The 26,869-nt window shown below is 41.8% G+C and overlaps 1 protein-coding gene across 3 annotated transcripts; it reads right to left on the bottom strand.

The window, feature by feature from the left end:
- Positions 1 to 1,078: 1,078 nt before the first annotated feature.
- Positions 1,079 to 26,869, bottom strand: LOC124040975 (cytosolic phospholipase A2-like). Of its 3 annotated transcripts, none has more exons than XM_046358121.1 (18): positions 26,788 to 26,869; positions 24,147 to 24,250; positions 23,729 to 23,813; positions 23,405 to 23,553; positions 23,076 to 23,189; positions 22,872 to 22,909; positions 22,596 to 22,740; positions 22,201 to 22,337; positions 21,607 to 21,832; positions 19,118 to 19,232; positions 16,905 to 17,042; positions 16,437 to 16,526; positions 11,319 to 11,384; positions 10,929 to 11,174; positions 10,464 to 10,648; positions 7,740 to 7,929; positions 3,639 to 3,796; positions 1,079 to 2,993 (listed from the first exon to the last, which is right to left on the bottom strand). In XM_046358121.1, exons 2-18 carry the CDS (start codon positions 24,177 to 24,179, stop codon positions 2,853 to 2,855), a joined length of 2,256 nt encoding a protein of 751 aa, XP_046214077.1. In that variant the 5' UTR covers positions 24,180 to 24,250; positions 26,788 to 26,869; the 3' UTR covers positions 1,079 to 2,852. The 3 variants fall into 3 exon arrangements, with proteins under 3 accessions (XP_046214077.1, XP_046214078.1, XP_046214079.1); XM_046358122.1 differs by having other exon boundaries at positions 24,147 to 24,247; positions 26,788 to 26,841; XM_046358123.1 differs by lacking the exon at positions 26,788 to 26,869 and having other exon boundaries at positions 23,405 to 23,558; positions 24,147 to 24,169.

Raw genomic sequence — 26,869 nt, 5'->3', positions numbered from 1 at the left:
CCCCCCCCCCCCCCCAAAGTCAATTCTTTGTAGAGCCACTTTTTGCAGCAATTACAGCAGCAAGTCTCTTTGGGTATGTCTCTTTAAGCTTGGCACATCTAGCCACTGGGATTTTTGACCATTCTTCAAGGCAAAACTGCTCCAGCTCCTTCAAGTTGGATGGGTTCCGCTGGTGTACAGCATTCTTTAAGTTGTACCACAGTTTCTCAATTGGATTGAGGTCTGTACTTTGACTAGGCCATTCCAAGACATTTAAATGTTTCCCCTTAAACCACTCAAGTGTTGCTTTAGCAGTATGCTTAGAGTCATTGTCCTGCTGGAAGGTGAACCTCCGTCCCAGTCTCAAATCTCTGGAAGAGTGAACTATTTCTCCCTCAAGAATTTCCCTGTATTAAGTGCCATCCATCATTCCTTCAATTCTGACCAGTTTCCCAGTCCCTGCCGATGAAAAACATCCCCACAGCATGATGCTGCCACCACCATGCTTCACTGTGGGGATAGGATCTCGGGTGATGAGAGGTGTTGGGTTTGTGCCAGACATAGCGTTTTCCTTGATGGCCAAAAGCTCAATTTTAGTCTCATCTGACCAGAGTACCTTCTTCCATGTTTGGGGAGTCTCCCACATGCCTTTTGGCGAATACCAAACGTGTTTGCTTATTTTTGTCTTTAAGCAATGGCTTTTTTGGCCACTCTTCCGTAAATCCCAGCTCTGTCGAGTGTACGGCTTAAAGTGATCCTATGGACAGATACTCTAATCTCCTCTGTGGAGCTTTGCAGCTCCTTCAGGGTTATCTTTGGTCTCTTTGTTGCTTCTCTGAATAATTGCCTCCTTGCCTGGTCTGTGAGTTTTGCTGGGCGGCCCTCTCTTGGCAGGTTTGTTATGGTGCCATATTCTTTCCAATTTCTAATAATGGATTTAATGGTGCTACGTGGGATGTTCAAAGTTTCTGATATTTTTTTTATAACCCAACCCTGATCTGTACTTCTCCACAACTTTGTCCCTGACCTGTTTGGAGAGCTCCTTGGTCTTCATGGTGCCGCTTGCTTGGTGGTTCCCCTTGCTTAGTGGTGTTGCAGACTCTGGGGCCTTTCAGAACAGATGTATACTGAGATCATGTGACAGATCATATGACACTTAAATAAAGTCCACCTGTGTGCAATCTAACTAATTATGTGACTTCTGAAGGTAATTGGTTGCACTATACCATATTTATGGGCTTCATAGCAAAAGGTGTGAATAATATGCATGCATCACTTTTCAGATTTTTTTTTGAAACAAGTCATTTTTTTCATTTCACTTCACCAATTTGGACTATTTGTGTATGCCCATTACATGAAATCGAAATAAAAATCCATTTAAATTACAGGTTGTAATGCAACAAAATAGGAAAAATGCCAAGGGGATGAATACTTTTGCAAGGCACTGTAAAAGCAACCCAAAGGAAGATGATCCTTTGTGAGACACTGTCTATAGCATAGGGCCATCCCAACATGGAATGTGTGTGTAATGAGCTTCCTGTGTGTTGCGTGCCCATTTCAACTTGCCAGCCTCAGAGAAATTCTAGGTTTGTTCAACTCCCCACATGCCTTTTCACCCTCACATCACGCCATTCAGCCAGGCCTTCCCCTGGAGGAGTGAGCTAACACTCCTCCCCAGACATCCCCTACTTCTCTCCCACTGGGTAAAACAGGGGGAAAGGAGGGGAGGAGACATTCCATCATCCCTTCCCCCACTTCTCTTCTACAGTCTGGAGGAGGGAGAAGAGGAAGGAGGAATTGAGAGCCAGGTCTCCATTGTGTAAATGCTGTGAATAGCACGCTTGCCTAGGCAGAATGTGGGTGCCAATAGAATTTCACAGATTGCCTTACAGAAGGAGTGTTTTTAGAGGCGGAGCTGTGGACTTGCAAGCCTGAGCTCCTCATTAGTATAATGGTCAGTATCCCCTCCTGTCACACGGGGGCCGGGAGACTGGGGTTCAAAATCCTAGACGGGAGAGTACAGGCACAGTGTGATAAAGAAAACACGCTATTTTCTCCCATCTGCTGCAACAGAGACAAGGTTGCACTAAATCTCAGCAATGTTTCCACGATAAAGCAAAAGACCAAACACCCTTCCCCAGTATGTATGGAACAAAATACTAATAAATAGATGAAAAGGGAACAAGAGACCGGTAAAGATAGTTAGAAAGGCATAAAGAAAATATCATTGGTAAGGAGTCATTCTAATTCAACTACAGATATTTCAAGTTTGGATCTGCAGCAAATACGTGAGTCAGTAAAATCCGTTTTAGAAGTAAATGTTCATCCCTTGACAACGCCACGCCTAGACTGGCCCCTGCCCGAGATACATTGCATCGCTAGGCAGGCCTTCACACAAACATGCATTCCCAGGTGTGATCTCTCCTCTCTCCTCTGCCTGCTGCATGAAGGCATGGAGTGTGTGTGTGTGAGAGAGTGAGCGACCCGTTTAAAGATTAACCACACCACCCCAGATGCTAGGCCAGGAATATACAGAACAAGATGTGCTGCATCCTCTCCCAAACAATAGTCATACAGAGCTCAAAAGAAGAGGCTGCATAGTTGCTTTAAGTCACCCTGGTCTCAGATCAGTTTGTACTGTCTTTCAAACTCCCATGGCCATTGTCGTGAGTTGGCAAGAAATCACAAACAGGTCTGAGACCAGGCTAGCTTGAAGTGAGGCTTATATTCCATTCAAACAGAGATAAGCTTTGCAGCTACAAGGATAGGTTGGTTACCATTCTTATCTGTTCTTAGAGCTGTAACGTTTTGTTCTATCAAAAAACTTAACCTCCATGTCTTGTCATGGATATAGAAAGGTGTCTCTGGTGAAGTTATATGGGAAGCTTAGCTGAGCTGACGTTCCGTTTCAAGAACTTCTTGTTTTCAATCTCATTGAGTGAGATGGAGACGGAGCAGCGTGAGGGATCCTCCCGTCTCTGGCTGATGCTGTCCATTATCGCATCCTTGATCACCTACAGCAGACAGAGAAGAAAGAGAGGGAGAGAGAGAAGGAGAGAGAGAAATAGAGAGAGAGGGAGAGAAAGAGAGAGAGGGTGACAGGGAGAGAAAGAGATGGGTGAGGGGGAGAGACCAACATAAGATGATAGAGGAAACAGAACAGAGAAAATACAGCACTGAAAATACAGATCATACATCACATACTACAGGCTAATAATAAACACATGTATATCACATTCTGGCTCTCCATCACAGCAGCAGTTACACACTGTCAACAACACCAGGCTGTGGTGAGATACACAGAGATTTGATGGGGAAATGAGAAAGTGACATTTTGTTCCAGAATAGTTAAAAAATAAATAAATTGAGGACGTTCATTTGCTTTAACTCGAGTGTTCCATTTGTACATGTGCATTTGCAGGGCACAACACAAAAGAAACCAAGCCAAGCATCATACAAGTTAGGTCTAATGATAAATAGGCACATATTACTTTCCAGTGCGGGCTTTAAGTTCAATTTTCAATTTAAATTTGTATTATTTGAGTACTCGAGTACTCTAAATAAAATAATGTGAGTACTCGCAGTCAATTTTTAAAAAATGCCCATCACTACGTGCATCACTACGTGCATTTGCTTGTTTGTGTGTGTGTGACACGCACCTCGATGTTGTTGAGCGTGTTGAACTCCATGAGGTCGTGGAGGCGGGTGAAGGCCTGGTTGGAGTACTGGAAGTTGAACGTGGAGTACGGACTCTCGGGGTCGTCGAAGACATCAAAGTCACCAAACTCCTTCTCTTTATCTGTCTCTCGAGGGACTCCTGATGGATAATACAAAAATAAGTGGTTGTTGTTATTTTAATGCACATATAATCTTTACAACTCACTCACTAAAATATAAATCAGAAAGACAGTAAAAAACAAAAACAATGACAGAGGTGACTGGCTTATGTCAGTAAATAAATTCCAGCGTCTGTGTAGAGATGACGAAACAATGGCAGATACTGAAACGGAAAGATAGAGTGGAATTGGTAGAGGATAAAATCTCAAAGATAGTATTTTGCTGAAAGTAAGTTAAGAGACAGAGTGGGGGGAGAAGGAGAGTCGGCATCCTACATGTTTAAACAACAGTGTCCTACTATAGGTTGGAATTCTGCAATAGGTGGATTTAAAAAAAATCAGATACGTAGTAAGCCATATCCCATAGAGATGGAATGAACAACGAGTCAATACCTAAAATACCCTTTTTAAGTCATGAGATAAGTCTTTACAGTAATAATTAAGTTTTAATTTGATAATAAGACAGTGAAGTTTAGGTACGAGAAGCCGTTTTATCTGATGAGCAGTTACCTTGGAGGTGTAAATATGTGATGTGAGAAAGTTTAATTTTAAACAGCAGACTAAACATTTCTTTGAGACAACAGTTTAATTTGGTAACCAGTTTATGAAAGGTATAAGGCACCTTGAGGGTTTGTGGTATATGGCCAATATACCTTGGTTAAGGACTGTATCCAGGGACTCCGCAGTGTGAAACAAGCCCTTTGCCGTGGTATACTGGCCATATACCACAACCCCTTGCGCCTTATTGCTTAAACAGCCCTGCTGTCCTTTCCACGTATACTGTAGGCCTATGTCCCAATAAACAGTAGTTGTTTCCTCTTCTCATTTCCCTAGTGATAGGGAAAGATCCAAATGAAGTCACCAGTGGGATTTCACCTAGCTACCATGACAACATCCACCAATTCTGACATAAATCCCATTCATGGAATAGAGGAAGATGATGAAGCCATTGCAGTTGTTAATGTAGCAATAGACAGATGAGTCGTTAAAACTTCTTATGGCTGCAGGGGCAGTATTGAGTAGCTTGGATGAAAGGTGCCCAGAGGTGCCCAGAGTAAACGGCCCGCTCCTCAGTCTCAGTTGCTGATATATGCATATTATTATTGGATTATTGGATAGAAAACACTGAAGTTTCTAAAACTGTTTGAATGATGTCTGTGAATATAACAGAACTCATATGGCAGGCAAAAACCTGAGAAGAAATCCAAACAGGAAGTGAGAAATCTGAGGTTGGTCGATTTTCAACTCAGGCCCTATTGAATTCACATTGGGATATGAATGAAGTTGCACTTCCTAGGGCATCCACTAGATGTCAACCGTCTTTAGAAACTTGAATGAGGCTTTTACTGTGTTGTGGGACTGAATACAAGCTGAATGAGTCAGCTTACTGGCAGAGAGCCATTTCCTGGTCATGCGCATTCCACATGATATCGCCCTGCGTTCCGTTGCTCCTGTAGACACAAAGGAATTCTCCGGTTGGAACTGTATTGAAGATTTATGATAAAAACATCCTAATGATTGATTCTATACTTAGTTTAAAATGTTTCTTCGACCTGTAATATAACTTTTTGAAGTTTTTGTCCAAAGTTTTTGTCCAAACACACAAGCATTTGGATATGTGTACCTAACGCTAACAAAAGTAGCTACTTGGACATAAATAACAGACATTATCGAACAAATCAAGCATTTATTGTGGAACTGCGATTCCTGGGAGTGCATTCTGATGAAGATTATCAAAGGTAAGGGAATATTTATCATGTCATTTCTGGTTTCTGTTGACTCCAACATGGCGGCTAATTTGATTAATTTTCTGAGCGCCGTCTCAGATTACTGCATGGTTTACTTTTTCCGTAAAGTTTTTTTTTTTAAATCTGACACAGCGGTTGCATTAAGGAGATATCTATAATTCCATGTGTTTAACTTGTATTATCATCTACATTGATGATGAGTATTTCTGTTGAATCGATGTGGCTATGCAAAATCACTGGATGTTTTTGGAACTAGTGAACGTAACGCGCCAATGTAAACTCCAATTTTTTTATATAAATATGAACTTTATCAAACAAAACATACATGTATTGTGTAACATGAAGTCCTATGAGTGTCATCTGATGAAGATTATCAAAGGTTAGTGATTCATTTTATCTCTATTTGTGCTTTTTGTGACTCCTCTCTTTGGCTGGAAAAATGGCTGTGTTTTTCTGTGGCTTGGTGGTGACCTAACATAATCGATTGTGGTGCTTTCGCTGTAAAGCATATTTGAAATCGGACACTGTGGTGGGATTAACAACAAGATTACCTTTAAAACGGTATAAATACATGTATGTTTGAGGAATTTTAATTATGAGATTTCTGTTGTTTTGAATTTGTCGCCCTGCACTTTCACTGGCTGCTGTCATATCATCCCGTTAACGGGATTGCAGCCCTAAGAAGTTTTAAGTAACAAAACCGATGTGTGTCGCAACCCTTGAGGCAAAACAGATGTGGTTGGCTCAATATCAAAGGATTAATGGCAACATGTAAGCTATATTTCTTCTCCAAATTCTTATAATAAACAAATACATTTGCACAATGACCACTTGCTGTCTTTCAAATACATCGTTACAGTTGTTGGTTAGCTAGCTAATGGATTTTTGCTATATTAGTATAGTCGTGACATGATATCCATGCAACTGCTAAGTAGTTTATAAATAAATAGTTAACCAAATGACGACCGACCCGTAGCACTCATGTCGGTAGCACTCACGTCGGTAGCCTTGAAGTGCTTTGAAAGGCTGGTCATGGCTCACATTAACACCATTATCCCAGAAACCCTCAACCCACTCCAATTTGCATACTGCCCCAACAGATGATACGATCTCTATTGCACACTGCCCTTTCTCACCTGGACAAAAGGAACACCTACGCACCTATGCTATTCATTGACTACAGCTCAGCATTCAACACCCGAGTGCCCTCAAAGCTCATCACTAAGCTAAGGACCCTGGGACTAAACACATCCCTCTGCAACTGGATCCTGGACTTCCTGACAGGCCGCCCCCAGGTGTTAAGGGTAGGTAACAACACATCCACCATGCTGATCCTCAAAACGGGGGCCCTCAGGGGTGTGTGCTCAGTCCCCTCCTGTACTCCCTGTTCACTCATGACTGCATGGCCAGGCACGACTCCAACACCATCATCAAGTTTGCTGATGACACAAGTGGTAGGCCTGATCACCGACAACGATGAGACAGCCTATAGGGAGGAGGTCAGAACCCTGGCCATGTTTTGCAACAACCTCTCCCTCAACGTGATCAAGACAAAGGAGATGATTGTGGACTACAGGGAAAGGAGGACCGAGCATACCCCCATTCTCATCGACGGGGCTGTAGTGGAGCAGCTTGAGAGCTTCAAGTTCCTTGGTGTCCACATCACCAACAAACTATCGTGGTCCAAACACACTAAGACAGTCGTGAAGAGGGCACAGCAAAGCCTATTCCCCCTCAGGAGACTGAAAATATTTGGCATGGGTCCTCAGATCCTCAAAAAGTGCTACAGCTGCACCATCGAGAGCATCCTGACTGGTTGCAACACTGCCTGGTATGGCAACTGCTCAGCCTCCGACCGCAAGGCACTACAGAGAGTAGTGCATATGGCCCACTACAACGCTGGGGCCACATGGCCTTCAGCATTGTTTTCAGGCAACCTGTCTATAGATCATAACTAGGACCTTCAATTTTTCCCAACCATCTAAGCTCACCATGAAAAACTCTGGGACAAAGTTATAGCCTACAACACATTATAACACATTGTAGTTTATGGGCTACCTTTGGCCAAGGGGCTCTGGTCAAAAGTAGTGCACTAATAGGATGCCATTTCAGATGCAGTCTAGTTTTCCCTGATCCTACAGCCATACAGTAGTATCCCAGTTTCACCAGTCCTCACCGGGAGCTTTGAATTCCCTGAAGTTGATGTTGGCCAGTACAAAATGGATGACGGTGGGGCAGCACTTGTCTTCCTTGCGGGGTTTGAAGACATAACACTCCTTGAGGCCCTCACGGTCAAACACTTTGGGGTCGATCTTTGGGAAGGGAAGCTTGTTCATGCGAGCCCATTTCTCAGCTAGCAGGAGCTCCTTGACACACACACAGAACAGTAGATTGAAGAACAGACAGAAAACAGTCAATAAACGGACACACACACACACTCGTAAAAAATGGTATTTCATATAGATGTATTACATTCTCAAATGTCTTTGTAAAACAGAGTAAATCTTGGTCTAAATATATTGTTGTGCAGAGCTAAAATGAGCTTGTATATCCAATCCATTTTGTATCATGTTGTATAAACATGAATCAAATGAAAGAGTCTGTTTCACATGTTGTTACTGGTTGTCGTTCATACAAGGACTTATACATAGTTAGACATGACCGCCTGGTCCTTCTGTAGCTCAGTTGGTAGAGCATGGCGCTTGTAACGCCAGGGTAGTGGGTTCGATCCCCGGGACCACCCATACGTAGAATGTATGCACACATGACTGTAAGTCGCTTTGGATAAAAGTGTCTGCTAAATGGCATATATTATTATTATTATTATATTAGCTAGTGAGGTGAGACAGAGAGTAACAGTGCTTATTCACAACCATTCTATTGTCAGAGGAGGCTGGTTTGATGTTGATGATGTGTTTCCTTGCAAACCAAATAAGAGATTTTGTTGTGGGGGGAGCCCCGGAGGGAGGTGCTCATTTTGCAAATGCGTTGTTCTTTTGACTCCTACATGGAGCAGGTCTTTTCTGACAAGTTGTTGAAATAGCAGCACCTCCTGTCATGCCTGAACAGCCTTGGTTATCAGTGCAAACTTGTAGTGTGGATATTTGGGAGTCTCAGCCACGTACAGTGCATTTGGAAAGTATTCAGACCCCTTGACTTTTTCCACATTTTGTTATGTTACAGCCTTATTGTAAAATTGATTTAAAAAAAACATTTTCCCTCACCAATCTACATACAATACCCCATAATGACAAAGCAAAAACAGTTTTTTAGGAATTTAGGCCAATATTTAAAAAACTTATTTTTTTTAACGGAAATATCACATTTACATAAGTATTCCCTTTACTCAGTACATTGTTGAAGCACCTTTGGCAGCGATTACAGTCTTGAGTCTTCTTGGGTATGACGCTACAAGCTTGGCACGTCTGTATTTTGGGAGTTTCTCACATTCTTCTCTGCAGGTCCTCTCAAGCTCTGTCAGGTTGAATGGGGAGCATCGCTGTACAGCTATTTTAAGGTCTCTCCAGAGAGGTTAAGGTTCAAGTCTGGGCTCTGGCTGGGCCACTCAAGGACATTCAGAGACTTACCCCAAAACCACTCCTGCGTTGTCTTGGCTGTGTGCTTAGGGTTGTTGTCCTGTTGAAAGGTGAACCTTTATCCCAGTCTGAGGTCCCGAGTGCTCTAAAACAGGTTTTCATCAAGGATCTCTGTACTTTGCTCCAATCATCTTTCCCTTGATCCTGACTAGTCTCCCAGTTCCTGACGCTGAAAAACATCCCCACAGCATGATGCTGCCACCACCATGCTTCACCGTAGGGATGGTGCCAGGTTTCCTTCAGAAGTGACGCTTGACATTCAGACCAAAGTGTTCAATCTTGGTTTCATCATACCAGAGAATCTTGTTTCTCATGGTCTGAGAGTCCTTTAGGTGCAAACTCCAAGCGGGCTGTCATGTGCCTTTTACTGAGGAGTGGCTTCCACTCTACCATAAATGCCTGATTGGTAGAGTGCTGCATTGGTGGTTGTCCTTCTGGAAGGTTCTCCCATCTCCACAGAGGACCTCTGTCAGAGTGACCATCGGGTTCTTGGTCACCACCCTGGCCAAGGCCCTTCTCCCCGGATTGCTCAGTTTGGACGGGTGGCCAGCTCTAGGAAGAGTCTTGGTGGTTCCAAACTTCTTCCTTTTAAGAATGATGGAGGCCAATGTGCTCTTGGGGACCTTCGATGCTGCAGACATTTTTTGGCACCTTACCCAGATATGTGTCTCGACACAATCCTGTCTCTGAGCTCTATGGACAATTCCTTCAACCTCATGGCTTGGTTTTTGCTCTGACATGCACTGTCAACTGTGGGACCTTATATAGACAGGTGTGTGCTTTTCCAAATCATGTCCAATCAATTGAATTTACCACAGGTGGACTCCAATCAAGTTGTAGAAACATCTCAAGGATGATCAATGGAAGCAGGACGCACCTGAGATTGATTGATGAGGACATTGTTTTTTTAAATCAATTTCAGAATAAGGCTGTGGAAAACGGGCAGGGGTCTGAATACTTCCTGAATGCACTGTACATAGGCTGACAGTATGTGGCCTTCAGATTGCAGGCCTGCACAGGAAAAAGGCAAAGCAGATAGCGCGGTACTGCGCCGTGTCAGCTGTCATGGGCAGCCTTGCTGGGTGGAGAAAAACTGCTTTCTGTATCCATAAGTGTCCATATATCCATGACCTATGAAATGTTTGAATCCTTCTTGACTGTAATGTAATTTGTGGAATCAAATCATTTTTAAAATGTGGGTGTGGGTGCAGTATGTTTGTATATAGAGAACACATACGTGTGTGCCTGTCTGCATGAGTTTGTGTGTCTCTGTGTGCGTGCTTGAATGTGTGTGCGTTGCTCACCTTAAAGGGTGGGCTGGAGTCACTGGGCCGGGCTGAGAAGTCGAAGGAGATTATGAGGTCGACGCCACGCTGCGGCCGCAGGATGAGTGGGTACGGGAGGTTATAGGTCAGACCACTGTCCACTATGTGGATCTTCTTACTCTTCACGTCCAGCGGCTCGTAGATGCGGTCAAACTCATCTGGGTCTGAGGAGGACCGCAGTAAGGGGACAATAAATAATGTCATCATCTGTCAAATCAATCACCCTTTCTCACAAATAGTCTATAATAGTCATTCAAAGCCTTGATTTGATAGTTGATGTATTCCTTTACACATCTACATAGAGATGGGTTAATGGGTCTGAACAGTCTAACAGTTTTCCAATCTTAGACAATCATGATGATAGACTTGTTACAGACTGTAAACCCTTTGGCTGTTAACCCGCTGACCCACCCACTCAAACCCCCCGTTAAACTGATCTCAGACCTGTGACGGCATCCTGTTCCTCCTCCAGGTTGTGGTGTGTGTATGATCTGTTGTTGAAGGGGGAGAAAGGCATGGAGGAGTTCAGGTTGAGCCCCAGCATGAAGTTGTGCACCTTTCCGGCTCTGCCCTCACGGGTGTTGAAGAGGGTGGACTCCCCCACCAGGGAGGTGAACATCCTGCTGGTCCAGCTGGCCTGGGCATTACGCTGGAGCTCTTCCTCTGCCTCCTGGTTTTCTGTTCCACCCGCTGGAGGGGATGGAGGAGAGGGGGATGAGGAGAGAGGGATGAGGAGGGGAGGATGAAAGGAGGATGAGGAGAGGGGGGAAATGGGGATGTCACTACCAAAGCCCTAAGACACACAACACACCCTTTCTCTCTCGTAGACCGTACCTTTTCTTGGCTCGTCCTCATTTTCCTGCGTCTCCTCACCCACAATGTGCTGAGGCTTTATTTGCTCTGAAAAACAGTGACAACATTCATGTGAAAACCAAACCCTCACTCAGTATCCAACTTAATCGTTTCACTGTACTTTAGCATGTGACAATAAAACTTGAACTGACTCACTATCCACAGTATGAGCTTGCTGACTGGACTTCCTCATTCCCTGTGGAGTTTCACAACAACATTCAGAGTACTGTCCAGAGTACTGTACATTGGTGTGACTGTGAACTACCATGGAGTTCTCAGTGAATGTGCTTACCAACAGCTAGTATTTGCAAGACATTAAAGTGCCATTAGAGTTGCTTTCACATTAGGTCTGGCAGAGGAAGTTGTTATCATTTCTATCTGCTACCCAAGTGTTCTACGTGACTTTGTTTATTTGAGAAACTGTCAATCATGTAACCCTTAACCTGGCTGAAGGTAATGCCGGTAAATGCTGTGTCAATGGTAAAAGGGTTCAACTTGATTAGCAACTTGATTAGAAACTTGATTATGACTCATGAGCTGATATTCAGTGGAAGTAGGGTTATCCACTGCTACATCTATATTTGGACACCGAGAAACATGCACATAACGGTATGCACGCACTCACACACACACTCAGGCACACACACACACCATGGTTTCCATTTTCTTTTGGATAATAAATACATTAAAATCCGAAAAATCAATTTGCCGCCGGACAATTGTCTGGGAGAAGAAAAAAATCCTATCACAAAATAACGCTTTTTAGCCTATTCAATTGGTAATTGAATTGCATTTGCCATTTAAACATACGTATGTACATATGCAACAGTAGGCAGGCTCCAGCGTGTCATACACCACTTTGCAATGAGCTGAAGGCAGTATTCATTTTGAAAACATAGGGAATACTTAATTGTTTGAAACGAGGGATGCACGATATATCGGTGAACATATCGGAATCGGCCGATATTAGCTAAAATTGACAACATCGGTATTGGTCTAGTTTAATGCCAATGTGCAAAACCGATGACAAAGCTGACGTACATACCTATATGACGTAATGACGCCACGTAAACTTTTGGGCTACACGTGCAACACAGCATTCCTAACCTAGCCCACAATGCCTGCTGTGTGGATTGAGCAGTCAACAAGTCGAGCAGTCATTTGAAAGAGTAAGAAAATTTCAGTGAGACAACGCAAAGGCAAAATCTATTAACGCCAAGATAATGGAATTCAATGCCCTTGACAATCAACCATTCTCTGTCATGGGTGATGTTGGCTTTCGTCAACTTTTCGAGCACAGGTACACATGTTGCACTACCGGAGTTACACAGTAATAGCGCCACTGCTATTAGCTTCACAACATACTATGAAACGCCTTTTGGATCTTTGTGTGTCAAAAATGTCGGGCCTCCCGGGTGGCGCAGTGGTCTAGGGAACTGCATCGCAGTGCTAGCTGTGCCACCAGAGACCCAAGCTCTGTCGCAGCCGGCCGCGACTGGGAGGGCCATGCGGCGACGCACAATTGGCCTAGCGTCGTCCGGGTTAGGGAGGGCCTGGCCAGTAGGGATATCCTTGCCTCATCGCGCACTAGAGACTCCTGTGGCAGGCTGGGCACAGTGCGCGCTAACCAGGTCACCAGGTGCACAGTGTTTCCTCCGACACATTGGTGCGGCTGGCTTCCGGGTTGGATGCGCGCTGTGTTAAGAAGCAGTACGGCTTGGTTGGGTTGTGTTTCGGGGGACGCATGGCTTTCAACCTTTGTCTCTCCCGAGCCCGTGCAGGAGTTGTAGCGATGAGACAAGATAGTAACTACTAACAATTGGATACCACGAAATTGGGGAGTAAAGGGAGTAAAATTTGTTTAAAAAAAAGTCAAATAATACTATTTGACGCGTTAAATAAGCTTTTAATTTGACACGACAAATAACACAGTTCTATTATAGAATGTTGTGTGTTCTGAATTTGCACGTGTTAGCTACCACTACTATTACTGCCGTACAAAAAGCCTGCAAACAAGCAAACACCAGCCACAAAACGATGTGTTTACAATATGGTAATAAAACATTATTTGTTTGACCGCAACTTCTGGGGTACCTAGCTAGCACCAAAAAAACAGCCTGAAAACAATGACCAGTAAAAACAGCAGTCATTTTCATTAGTCTTAGCAATGATTTAGGAATCCTTGTGAGTAAGTATTAGCTAGGTAGCCACTTTTTGTTCGCCTATTGAAATTGAACTTCAGGTCATGAAAATAAATAACTAGCCAGCTACGTAACCCTGTTGCCCAAAGCTAACGTTATAAACAGCCAGGTAGCTTCACCTGGCTAGTGAGACTCGACCAGACCGGGTTATGTGTTGTGAAGCTAGCCACAATAAGGATTAGGCACACTAGTGGAATTTGTGGAATCATGCCATATTTACACTAGATGTTAAACAAGGTTTGAATGTGAAGCAATGAAATGGGGTATCAGTCTACTCGGTGACACCCACAGAAAACAACTGTGAAGAGTTTGCGCAAATATTAGCGTTGTAGCCCTTATCCTGGGACTGTGACTGTGTGAAATCACCACCCCAGTCAGCATATTGTGTGTATTGACATTCATATTGCACTGTACAGCTTTACCTAAGGCCTGGGGATCAATGAAATGGAGTATCAGTCTACTCAATACCCAATATATTTTTTCCCAACATCCTCCTCAGAGTTATCAGACTCCAAAACATCCATGCACTATTGTTTTTCCTCTGGAACAATGTTCAATACACATAGGTTGACAATAAATGTAGCTCAATTAAGTTGTTTCAGAGTCCCGCAATGAGAGCTACAACGCTAATGTTCTCTGGGTGTCACTGAGTAGTAGACTGATACCCCATGTCATTGATCCACAATCCATACGTATGGCTGTACAGTGAAATAAGTATGCCCCAATGCAATTCTAAAGTATAATACATCCTGCGTTATTTCAACAGATTTTTGTCAAATTAAAAAATGATTGTCTTTTGTTGATTTTATTAACTATTTTTGAAGGCTAACCGCAAAGTCCACTATTGCGGCTAATCCTTATTGTGGCTAACTTCTCATAGATGGATCCGACCACCATTAATCAAATAAGAACTGTCTTATAAATTAGGGTTATTTTAGATGATGACACTGAAACAGATTATGTTGTTTTGCTATGTTTTTGGGAAAGAACATTGAGCTAGCTAGCTTTTTTTTATGATCAGCACTGTAGGTGCGCAAGACAACTTTACCAGCATCATAGCATACGTATCGATGAATCGTTGTGACATATGAAATACGAGTGATGGTGTAATCAATGTGTAACAACTACGTAAAAAATTTATGAACGCATTAAATTATTATGTGAAGTCATATTCAGGTACTGATTGGTCAACAAGCTTATTTGACACATCAAATAGTGTCATTTGACATGCAAAGACCCAAACGGCGTTCCATAGTATGGGAAATCCTGGTTAAGAATGAAACGACTGAACAAATGAAGAATGAAACAGCACAGCAAGTAAGTGAGATAAATAGGTTTTTATTATGTTTTACTGGTAATGGGGCCATTACTGTAAATGACAACATAATAACTTTTTGGTCAGGGTGGTGTGTGTGTGTGTGTGTAACCTTTATTTAACTAGGCAAGTCAGAAGTTAAGAACAAATTCTTATTTACAATAACGGCCTACCCCGGCCAAACCTGGACGACACTGGAGCAATTGTGCGCTGCCCTATGGGACTCCCAATCACAGCCGGATGTGATACAGCCTGGATTCGAACCAGGGACTGTAGTGACGCCTCTTGCACTGAAATACAGTGCCTTAGACCACTGTACCCATGTGTGTGTGTTAACTATTTAACTGTACTAGAATGCTTAAAGGGCTGCTCAAATTTTAAATATCGGCCAAAAATGTAATGTTGGTGCATCAATGTTTGAAACCTGAACGTTTTACTACATAGGCATGGCATGTCTTGACTTGCTTCAAAGTAAAATCCGACCATAGAATCATGGGAGGAAATTATTTTATAAAATACTTCCAAATGCCATTGAAACCAGTAGCCTATTCCTCTCATTCTATTGGTTTTCAAATCAACTTTCTTTCATTGTCCAGTAGCCAAAGGCACAAACCTAGTCATTTTAGTAACCCATGCTAGTTCTTGTATCTTTAGATCTCACCTCTTTCTAATTTCGAATGGATATTTTAATCTCAGTCACATGAAACTGCTCGCATGTGCGGTGAGTTTTTGACAACAGTGTTTTCCCGCTAACTGCATTATGGAACGAACATTCGCACGTAGCCTACTGCCTTTTGTGCATTACTGCGCTTACAAATGTGAATAAATAATAGTTTAGTAACATTTTAAGCTAAATGTTCTGATCGTTTGCATCAGCCTCATTGCTTAAAAAAAATTGTAGCCTAGGCCTACTGCAGGCGTGTCAAACTCAATCCATGGAGGGCCTAGTGTCTGCAGGTTTTTGGTTAGACAACCAGGTGAGGGGGAGTTCCATAGTAATTAGTGACCTTTAACTAATCAGGTAAGTACAAGGGAGGAGCGAAAACCCACAGACACTCAGCCCTCCATGGAATGAGTTTGATACCTGGTTGTACGAATTTGGGATCTATCATCCAAAAACTGTCCCAGAGTGTTTGGAATAGGCCATTTCTTTTTCGCACAGAATAACAAGCTGACCAATAGAATATGTAAACTTTACTACTATGGAAGATAGTAGATTGACATAGGTTAGTGATTTTGCTGCTTGTTACTCATCTTGTCGGTTGAGGAAAAGTATATGTGGCAGTTATTCTAACATCTGCAATGTGCATCAGAATTCAGTATGGACCCACACTGTTGTATCCTCGATTTGCATGTTCTGTTAAGATGAATTACCATAATCTAAATGTGATTTGTCATTCTGAGCACCATGGGTAGACACCCTAGTCAGGTTACACACACAATGCATATAGTACATTTGTCAAATGTATGGTCAATTAAAATGCTGCCGGTCCTAACAGAAAACATGACGCGCACGTACGCACGCACAGAACATCTATTTAAAGACAAAGGTAGGTTTTGTACAATGGTTTGTCAGAATCTTACCAAGCTCCTCTTCCATGGTGCTACCTCCAGTGGTCCCTTTGACCCCCATGACCCGGTTGAAGAGGATGGAGAAAGCACTGCCCCACACCCCTAGAAGAGACACAGCAGACAACTTTGTGTATGTAGTGAAATGCGTATCTAGTCTATGTTTGTGAGTTTGTGCTCATGTATGTATGCCTGTATGAAAGCTCAGGTGCATATCGTACTGTGTATAGTGTCTTAATTTGATCACCTTGTTGCAGGAGAACTTTCCAGCAATGCAGGAAATTTTAAAACGTAGTGTATTTGAGGTTTAAAAAGGCTTCTGGTGTTTATAATTTCCATTTTGAAATTTCCCGACATCAACCCCTACAAAAATGTCCATTAATTCTAATCTGCATAATAAATCACATTTCCTGTTGCTGCATGATTATTTTCCAGGCTCAAATTAAGATCCTACATCTGTACTGAATGTGCAGCCAGTCTTACCCATGAGGAAATGCAGGGGGTTCTCCTCGTACTGTCTCACCACGCTGCCCATGAAGAACTTACTGCCAAACAGGCCCGGGGACATGAAGGTACCATACTTGGCCATGCCAATCTCGTACGGGGTAAACTCCACCCAGTCTGCTCATCAAAACACACAATAGGAGAAATATGACACATCTACTACTAATAATGATACAGACAATAAGTGGTTTTGTACTGTAGAATTATCCTTGTGACACCAGACTGACAGCTGTATAATCAGCTTCACTCCATTTATTGTTGGGACAGTGTTTTAGCTCAAATGGCTACTACTGTGTATCAAGCTCACGGAAGCCTTCCAATGGTGGAAACTAGCTGAGTTAACCCAATACAAGGTTATTATAACCATATCACATTATGGCCCTTGCTTACAATGCAAAGCAATTTACTATAATATCATAATTAATACCCAAACATTGAAGCCTTCCCATTGATGTTTAACCATATAAGAACTTTGATTAATTGACTCCCAGTAAGGCTCGGCGATATATTGTGAATATCGGTATTCCTGTATGTACCCACATACCAATATATATTTTTTTACAATACAGTCTATAAAATTTTATTTTTATACAGTACTAAAAAATTGGACTACTTTCACTGTCCGTTTTGTCCTCATTTAGTTGAGAACAAAACCGTCAGCATGGAAAAAGCCTATTAAAATCAAATAGAATTGATTTGTTGCCATTCTAGGGTCATGCACTAATCATTTAAACATTTTATTTAGAAACATAAAATACAGGCATATTGTCAAAATTGCAAATAAAATATTGTGATGTGATATTTTGGCCGCAGCTCCAAGTCATAATACTTCAAGGCATTACCATTGTCATGTCTACAATCTGTACCTAAGTGTCTGTGAACCATTGAATCTTTAAGGTGTGTCCTCTCCTTTTTAGAATGAATGTCACTCACTGTTGTGTCTATTTCAGTTTCCCTTGATGACAGAGTCAGACAGAGATGGGTCAGCATGAGTATCTGTACTAGTGAAACTGACACCGATGGGAATGTTTGCGCAATAATTCCACATGTTCCACACCCGCACACAAACACGCACACAGTGCACACACCCACAGGCGCGTACACACACACACAGCACACAAACACAAACGTTATGACGTGATACTAGCCCTGGGTAAACACCCTGTATTCAGGGTGAATACCCTGTATTCAAATGGCTCAGACTCAAATGCAAAGATGACAAAAATTACATGCATGCCTGCAGTCATTCAGAAATTAACTTGGTTCATTCATTCGTTAATTTGTTTGTACTTTCATTCATTCAAAGATTCCAAAGTCACATCTAATTTGCTTGATGCCATGATTCCAATATTGGGTGACTAACGATACACAACAGTGCATGGTCCACAGTTTCTGTTAGAGTTAACTAGCTACATCCTTGGGTCAGTGTTTCCCAAACCTGGTCCTCCAGTTCCCCCAAAAGTACACATTTGTGTTGTAGCCCTTGACAAACACACCTTGTTCAGCTCATTGAGGGGTTGATGATTAGTTGCCCAGGGTTACTGTTGGGGGTACTGGTGGACCAGAGTTACTGTTGGGGGTACTGGAGGACCAGGGTTACTGTTGGGGTACTGGAGGACCAGGGTTACTGTTGGGGGTACTGGTGGACCAGGGTTACTGTTGGGGGTACTGGAGGACCAGGGTTACTGTTGGGGGTACTGGAGGACCAGGGTTGAGAAACAGTGATGTAAATGGTAACCCATCAGATAAGGAGCTGTGACACATTGACAGATGGAACCAACCAACACCAAAGTCAGTTCTGTTTCACTGGGCCATTTTCATATTATCCAGGAAAGTAAATACAATTAAACAAATGCAGCCATAAACATAGTATATGTTCACATTGACACATGGCTCCACAATGGGAAGGCCATGCAGTGTACCGCTCCAAAGATGCATACTGCTTCAAAGTTGTCTGCCTATCTTTCCCTTTATTTCAGGCAGACATGAGTCCTGTAGCTGGATCTGCTCAACCGAAAGCGTGGGAGGTGACTCATCTAGGCGTTAGACCACTTTAAGAAGTGTACTTGAAAAAGATGCCTTGCTTGAACTTCCTTCCATCTGTTCTAAACTGGTAGTATGATGCATGCGTTAGAAAATAACCCATTAGTAACACGTGGATCATTGAAATTGAGTCTTCCTTTCGGTCTTACCAGCGAACATGAGTTCTGAGACGTCTGGCTTGACGTGCAGACAGGTGAAGAGAGGCATTGGGCTCTGACCCTCGCTCACAGTCTTCTGCATGTGGCTCAGCTTGAAGTCCATCCTCTGGACAAAGAGAGAGAGGTTGTTCTTACACTTAAAAGTGAAGTGGATATAGTTGTGTATGCCTGTATGGATACAGTTGTGTATGCCTGTATGGATATAGTTGTGTATGCCTGTATGGATATAGTTGTGTATGCCTGTATGGATATAGTTGTGTATGCCTGTATGGATACAGTTGTGTATGCCTGTATGGATATAGTTGTGTATGCCTGTATGGATATAGTTGTGTATGCCTGTATGGATATAGTTGTGTATGCCTGTATGGATATAGTTGTGTATGCCTGTATGGATACAGTTGTGTATGCCTGTATGGATATAGTTGTGTATGCCTGTATGGATATAGTTGTGTATGCCTTTATGGATATAGTTGTGTATGGATTCCTACATTCCTATATCAAATGTAAGCACCTCACTGACTCTGTCACCATGAGTTCCCTGTCCTAATAGAGTTATAACAGAGGTTTGTAGTAAGGCTGGACGATCTATAGAATTAATATGATTAATTCCAAGCCCCTCTCCGTGCCACTCACAACAAAAAATACAAAATAGCACTTCTTCTGCTCTGATAACAAGCACTTTCAAACTCACTCTTTGCTTTTGAAGTTTAGTTCAACAGAATCTGTCGATTCCCCTTCTAATGATACCCTTGTCTCAACTCCCAAAATTTAGAACGGAGCAGACCCTATTAAAACAGGAGTATCAATGAACATGATTATGGAAAATGATTGCTCAGTTTCTGTCGAGCGCAGCCACATAGTGTTGTGTCCTAGTTGACTAGTCTCTGTTTTATAAATGTGCAATGAGCATAAAAATAATCAGTTACATAAGAAATTGGCAACTCGTTTTCATTCTGAGAAATAAGAATCTTATCCAGGTAGGCCACTTGACATCAACATCTAAACAAAGTGAACAGACGGACAAGAGGGTGTGTTCGTAACAGTTGAACTGTTCTACCTTGTTAGCACCAAATAGATCCAAGTTGGCTAGACTTTAAATATAAAGATTTTTAAAAGGGCATATTTCCAAAGCTTATATAGAGAAAACATTTAAAATTAAAAAATATATACAGTATCAGTCAAAAGTTGACACACCTACACATTCAAGGATTTCTTTGCTTTTCTTTTATATTTTCTACATTGTAGAATAATAGTGAAGACATCAACTATGAAATAACACATATGGAATCATGTAGTAATCAAAAAAGGGTTAAACAAATCAAAATATATGTTAAATGCCAAGACTGTGCAAAGCTGTCATCAAGGCAAAGGGTGGCTACTTTGAAGAACCTCAAATTGAAAATGTATTTTTATTTGTTTAACACTTTTTTGGTTACTACATGATTCCATATGTGTTATTTAATAGTTTTGATGTCTTCACTATTATTATATAATGTAGGAAATATTAAAAATAAAGAAAAACGTGGAATGAGTAGATGTCCAAACTTTTGACTGGTACTGTGTGTATATATATATATATATTGTTTTGAATCGCCCATGAATTTGAAAAAATCTAGATATGATTTTTAGGCCATATCGCCCAGCCGAAGTTTGTATACATAACATTGTGGGTTTCCCTTCTGATGGACTATTCTTCATTCGCATCTGATCAGAATATATATATATATATATATATATATATATATATATATATAAAATATAATATATATTTTAACCTTTATTTAACTAGGCAAGTCAGTTAAGAACAAATTCTTATTTACAACGACGGCCTACCCCAGCCAAACCCAAACAATGCTGCGCCAATTGTGTGCCGCCCTATGCGACTCTCAATCACGGCCAGATGTGATGCAGCCTGGATTCGGACCAGGTACTGCAGTGACACCTCTAGCACTGAGATACAGTGTCTTAGACCACTCGGGAGCACAAAATCCTTCACGTCATAGATACCAGTAGTAAAGCCACTGGACAGACCGTGTGTGAAACACTCAGATAATACAAGTGAACAAAGAACTATAAGAGCCAGACAATGGCAAAGTGGTATCCCTAAATGCAACCGTCTGTCAGCGGTGCTGGATCATCTTCTGTGACAAAGTCACTGTTTTTTTTCACCTTTATTTAACCAGGTAGACCAGTTAATAACAAGTTCTCATTTACAACTGCGCCTTGGCCAAGATAAAGCAAAGCAGAACAACAACACAGAGTTACACATGGGATAAACAAACGTACAGTCAGTAACACAATAGAAAAATCTGTATACAGTGTGTGCAAATGAAGTAAGAAGAAACACAGATGTAATTGACTGATAATAAAGGCTGGTTAGGACCTCGGTCAAGGGAACACAATGGCTGGTATTGAAGACGGTACACTAATATCATTACTTTGTTGATATCACATTTGCTGATATCGCACCCATATCTCACCCCGGGCATGAGCGTCTCCCCGATGAGCATGCCGAAGATGTCGGTGAAGGTGACGGGCTGCCCGGCAGCCTTCTTTCTCCACAGGGCCTTGATGTAGCGCTTGATGTTCTGGGGCAGCAGCAGCCTCAGTGGGTTACTGCTCACACACCTCATCAGCTCCTGGTTGATCTCCCCTGGACCCTTACCCTTAGGGAACTCAGGGTGGGAGTACAGCGTAGACATGTACCTGGTGGGGGGGGAGAGAGAGAGAGAGAGAGAGAGAGAGAGAGAGAGAGAGAGAGAGAGAGAGAGAGAGAGAGAGAGAGACAGAGAGAGAGAGAGAGAGACAGAGAGAGAGAGAGAGAGAGAGAGAGAGAGAGAGAGAGAGAGAGAGAGAGAGAGAGAGAGAGAGAGAGAGAGAGAGAGAGAGAGACAGAGAGAGAGAGAGAGCAAGAGAAAGGAACAAGGGGGACACAATCACTTTCTGTGTATAATAACGTCATTACTTGGTCAGTTTTCGTACTAGCGTAGGAATGGTAGTTATAAACAGTTGAAGTATGTTGCTTTCCAATGATCTTATAAGTACAGTGGAATGAAAGCAGTGTTCCTACTAACCAGGTAGATCCAGAAAGTCCAGCCACGTAGGTAGCGCAGTCCAGAACTCCAGACTCATACAGAGCCTTCATCACTCCAGAGAAACACACCATGGCTCTGAACCCTCCCCCTGACCCCACAATGGCAATTGTAGGGACCTGCATAGACACACACGCGTACACAGGCACACATGCATGCACACACACATGTGTGGGCGTACAAATATGCACACAAACATACACAAAATGACAAGGCACGTGTCAGAGATCACTACTGTCATTGTGAATCATCTTAGCTGATTTTGTCTGTATATCTCCCTTTTGAATCAGCAATAAAACTCCATTCTCTATTTGACACTTGAGATACACCGAAAAATGCATAGAAGGCCTCAGTTTCTACTATGTTTATGGTCGTACCTCTCTTAATGAGGTGGGGAGGTGTTGTCCTTTCTCCATGTTGAGTAGTTTCTTGATGCCCAGCATCACCCGGTCTCTGCGTGTCTGTCTGAACAGCTTCTCCTGGTCACACAGGGCCATGCTGAACCGCAGGTCTGTGGATGAACTGGAGGAGATGAAGGAGACAAACTGATATGTCAGTAAGCTTTAGATTAAATCTCCACAAAGAGAATGACGTCAATGCTCCCGGCTAAAAATTAAAAACTAATTGAAGCACCCATTGTCAGTTATACATACCACACCTCTAACGACATCTCCAAGTACACCTTGGTTAACTGGGGAAACAAGATGTAGGAAGTTTTTGTTGAGATTGACAAGGACCAGGTTTTTAGACAGGGTTTAGTGCTGTAACACAGTATGTATTTGATGGAGGCAATGTGGACAACATCAACTGTCTTGTGCTTTCTATGCAATCTATACAATTGAATAAGACTGACCTACCTTGCCAATGGGGAATGGAACCACTTCTGGTTGTCCCACTTTGAGTTTAGCAATGGAGTACGAGGCCGTTCCCAGGGTCTCATCCATGACATAGTTAGCATCCATCAATGTCAACTGAAATAGCAAATTCACAAACAATGAAATACAAAAAAATACATTTATCTTGATAGATGATTACCAGCATAGGGTTTCTTGAAAGCAAAAGTATAACTGAAGTTACTATCTTCCTGCAAAGAAAGAATACATCATGCTTGAAGGTGTCTAACCTTAGCTTGCTGGGTTATGTAGTGTAATGTAGCTCAGTTCAAAGTGTAGTGCAATGTGTTAACCTCTAGAGTGTTTTCCTGATTGGGGTCCAGTATGAACTCAAAGGTCTCGTTCCATATGGGGTTGATGTCATTGTCAATGTGTCGCGTCCGTTTTCTTGAGTCTGGAGAGGTTGGGATGAACAACTCCACGTAGGGGTCTGGAGTGTCCACTGTTCTTAGAAATACACACACAACCACACACACAGACAGTGTGATTAAACATGAGAAAAACCATAGGCACTGAGAAAACAACATCACTTCTATGTGCATCACCTCATCTCTCAAACACACCCACAACACTGTAATGTGGACACAGTGAGTTATCTTGAACATGGAGGAACTCACAAAAGTCTCCCAGGGTAGAACCCTTGGTCACCTTCTCAGCTCGTACCACAGTCACTTTGAACTTATGGGAATACTGGTGTTCCACCTGCAGAAGCATACAACAGAGACTTTCCAGTAAGTCTTTCTGTTTCCCAGATTGGGAGGCGTCCAGACTGGATGCAAATGACTGGACAAAATATATCCAATAGCTCAAGCAGTACATTCATAGAATTTAACCAGCTTAAACAACAGCCTGAAGTACTAATACAGTCAGTAACACTGACGTATGTGTGTGTGTACATGTCTTCATCTATCTCTTTGATTAGCTGTGTGTGCCTCATTTAGCACAGTAACAGTTTGATAACAGGACATATAAAATGTCAAATGATTTGTCTGTCTATAATGTCCTGACAATGACAACATGATAATGTTTACTTACCACAATGTACTGATAGGGATCTATAGAAGACATCTTTCAGGAGCTAATCACGGTACTTTGAGGGAATCAGGTGTCCAGTCAACCTCTAGATTTGGAAGACCCTTCTGAATAAAATTGGATAGGAAACACATTTTACGAACACAGGACACTGACAACATCAATGTCCAGGAGAAGAAATTAAGATCACTATTGGTCAATTGCACAAGGTCCAACCAAAATATTACTTCCACTTTTAACCCAACCCCTCCGAAAGGCACAATACATCTTTTTGGAGAGGTGTGGGGGAAGAGCAGGCAATGGCATCATGGATTTGATACCAGCAACGCTAAGGTTGCCAGCTCACTTTCCGCTAGATTTTTCCCATCTGACCTGGGATTTGAACTAGCAACCCTCCAGTTGCTGAGTCGCCTCGCTAACTGGTAGGCTACCTGAACATGAATTCATATTGACCTCCAGGACATGTTTCAGTTTACACCTTCAAACATTACATCATAAACATCATAAAGCTCCGCCTTATCTCAGTTCACTGGTCACGATGGCAACACCCACCCGTAGCACACGCTCCAGCAGGTGTATCTCACTGATCATCCCTAAAGCCAAAACCTCATTTGGCCACCTTTCCTTCCAGTTCTCTGCTGCCTGCGACTGGAACGAATTGCAAAAATCTCTGAAGTTGGAGACTTTTATCTCCCTCACCAACTTTAAACATCTGCTATCTGAGCAGCTAACTGATCGCTGCAGCTGTACATAGTCCATCGGTATATAGCCCACCCAATTTACCTACCTCATCCCCATACTGTTTTTATTTGATTGACTTTTCTGCTCTTTTGCACACCAGTATCTCGACCTGCACATGTTCATCTGATCATTTATCACTCCAGTGTTAATCTGCTAAATTGTAACTATTCCCTCCTATGGCCTATTTATTGCCTACCTCCTCATGCCTTTTGTACACACTGTATATAGATTATTTTTCATCCTACTATGTTATTGACTTGTTTATTGTTTATTGTTGACTCCATGTGTAACTCTGTGTTGTTGTCTGTTCACACTGCTATGCTTATCTTGGCCAGGTCGCAGTTGCAAATGAGAACTTGTTCTCAACTAACCTACCTGGTTAAATAAAGGTGAAATAAAAAAAAAAAAAAAAAAATTACAGTAGTGCTTTTGTACAATATATAAGTTCTTGTCATGATACAGAAACGTTGAATCCATATTTGATTTGGGTCAACAAAAAATAGGTTATTGCAATGCAATTAGTTTATTTGAACTGACTTATACATTTTCTACATTCTCTCCATTATCACAGCCTGCCCAATTCTCAGTTAGATTTGGAGATATGCAACACTGTGTTCAGCAGAAATGTGAAATATTTCAATGTCCTTTTTTAGATCCCATCCATACCCCAGCAAGGACTAAGACCATACATTTAGCCTACCTTACCGTTCTAGCTCACTACCATGTAATTAACACACACCTTTTTTTGTGCTGCTGACTACTATGATTTCAGTGGTGTAAAAAGTATTTTAGGAAAAATAGTTTAAAGTACTACTTAAGTAGCTTTTAGGGTATATGTACTTCAGTACTTATATTTTTGACTACTTTTATTTCACCTAATGAAAATATTGTACTTTTTATACTCCATATATTTTCCTTGACATCAAAAAGTATTTGTTATATTTTGAATGCTTAGCAGAACAGGGAAATGGTCCAATTCCCACACTTAACAACAGAACATCCCTGGTCATCCCTACTGCCTCTGACCTGGTGGATCATTAACCACACATGCTTCGTTTGTAAATGATGTCTAAATGTTGGAGAGTGCCCTTGGCTATTTGTACATTTAAAAAACAGATGAGTGTGCCTTCTGGTATGCTTAATATTTTAACCTTTATTTAACTAGGCAAGTCAGTTAATTAAGAACAAATTCTTATTTACAATGACTGACAACAATGAAGGCTGAAGGAATTTGAAACGACTTATGCTTTTACTTTTGCTACTTAAGTGTATTTTAGCAATTACATTTACTTTTGATACTTAAGTATATTTTAAACCAAGTACTTTTAGACTTTTACTCAAGTATAATTTTACTGGGTGACTTTCACTTTTACTTTAAGGTATCTTTACTTTTACTTAAGTATGACAATTAGCTACTTTTTCCACCACTGTATGATTGTTTACATTATCTAGTCTAAACAAAAAAAAGGCATACTACTGAATATTAGCCTGTAGTAAAAATAATAATAATGAAAAAGCACAATAGCCTGCAGTTGATTGACAATTTGTAAAAGTGTAGTGATGAGTTTTAAAGCATTTGGTCTATGAGCCTACGTCGATTTAACTCTTTTAAAATTACTCTCAGTTTTCTATCGACTAGGCTACTCGAAGAAGCCTATTTTACACTAAACCACTGCCATAAACAAAATTTGGGCACCGCTAGCACCATATAGGACGCCGTGCATCCGCGCATAAACAGGGCTAGCGCACCGGCAGAATTGATGTGGACAGGTAGCCAACCAACTACTCTCACTTTTAAAAGGTAAATATTGAAGAAGTTACGAACTTCATACTGTGTTATAAATGTAGGCTATCATTATCATCATTACTTTGAGTAAAGTTCTTAATCGAAATATAAACTCACCTTTAACGAATGTCAAGTCATGAGACAAGTTTACCGCATTCCTTCAAGTGCACTGCCAGTGTGAAACTGCCCTCGAGCACTG

This window comes from Oncorhynchus gorbuscha, linkage group LG08 (genome assembly GCF_021184085.1).
Source record: "Oncorhynchus gorbuscha isolate QuinsamMale2020 ecotype Even-year linkage group LG08, OgorEven_v1.0, whole genome shotgun sequence".
NCBI classification, from domain to species: Eukaryota; Metazoa; Chordata; class Actinopteri; order Salmoniformes; family Salmonidae; genus Oncorhynchus; species Oncorhynchus gorbuscha.
The sequence above is the reverse complement of the archived record's forward strand: the minus strand, read 5'-3'. Positions and strand labels throughout refer to the sequence as shown.

Coding starts and splice junctions, on each gene's coding strand:
- LOC124040975 (XM_046358121.1), bottom strand. CDS start 24,179: ATGTCTTCTATAGATCCCTATCAGTACATTGTG. Junction 22,910..23,075: donor TTCCATTCCCCATTGGCAAG/GTAGGTCAGTCT, acceptor TTGTTTCCCCAG/TTAACCAAGGTGTACTTGGA. Junction 22,741..22,871: donor GAGATGTCGTTAGAGGTGTG/GTATGTATAACT, acceptor CATCTCCTCCAG/TTCATCCACAGACCTGCGGT.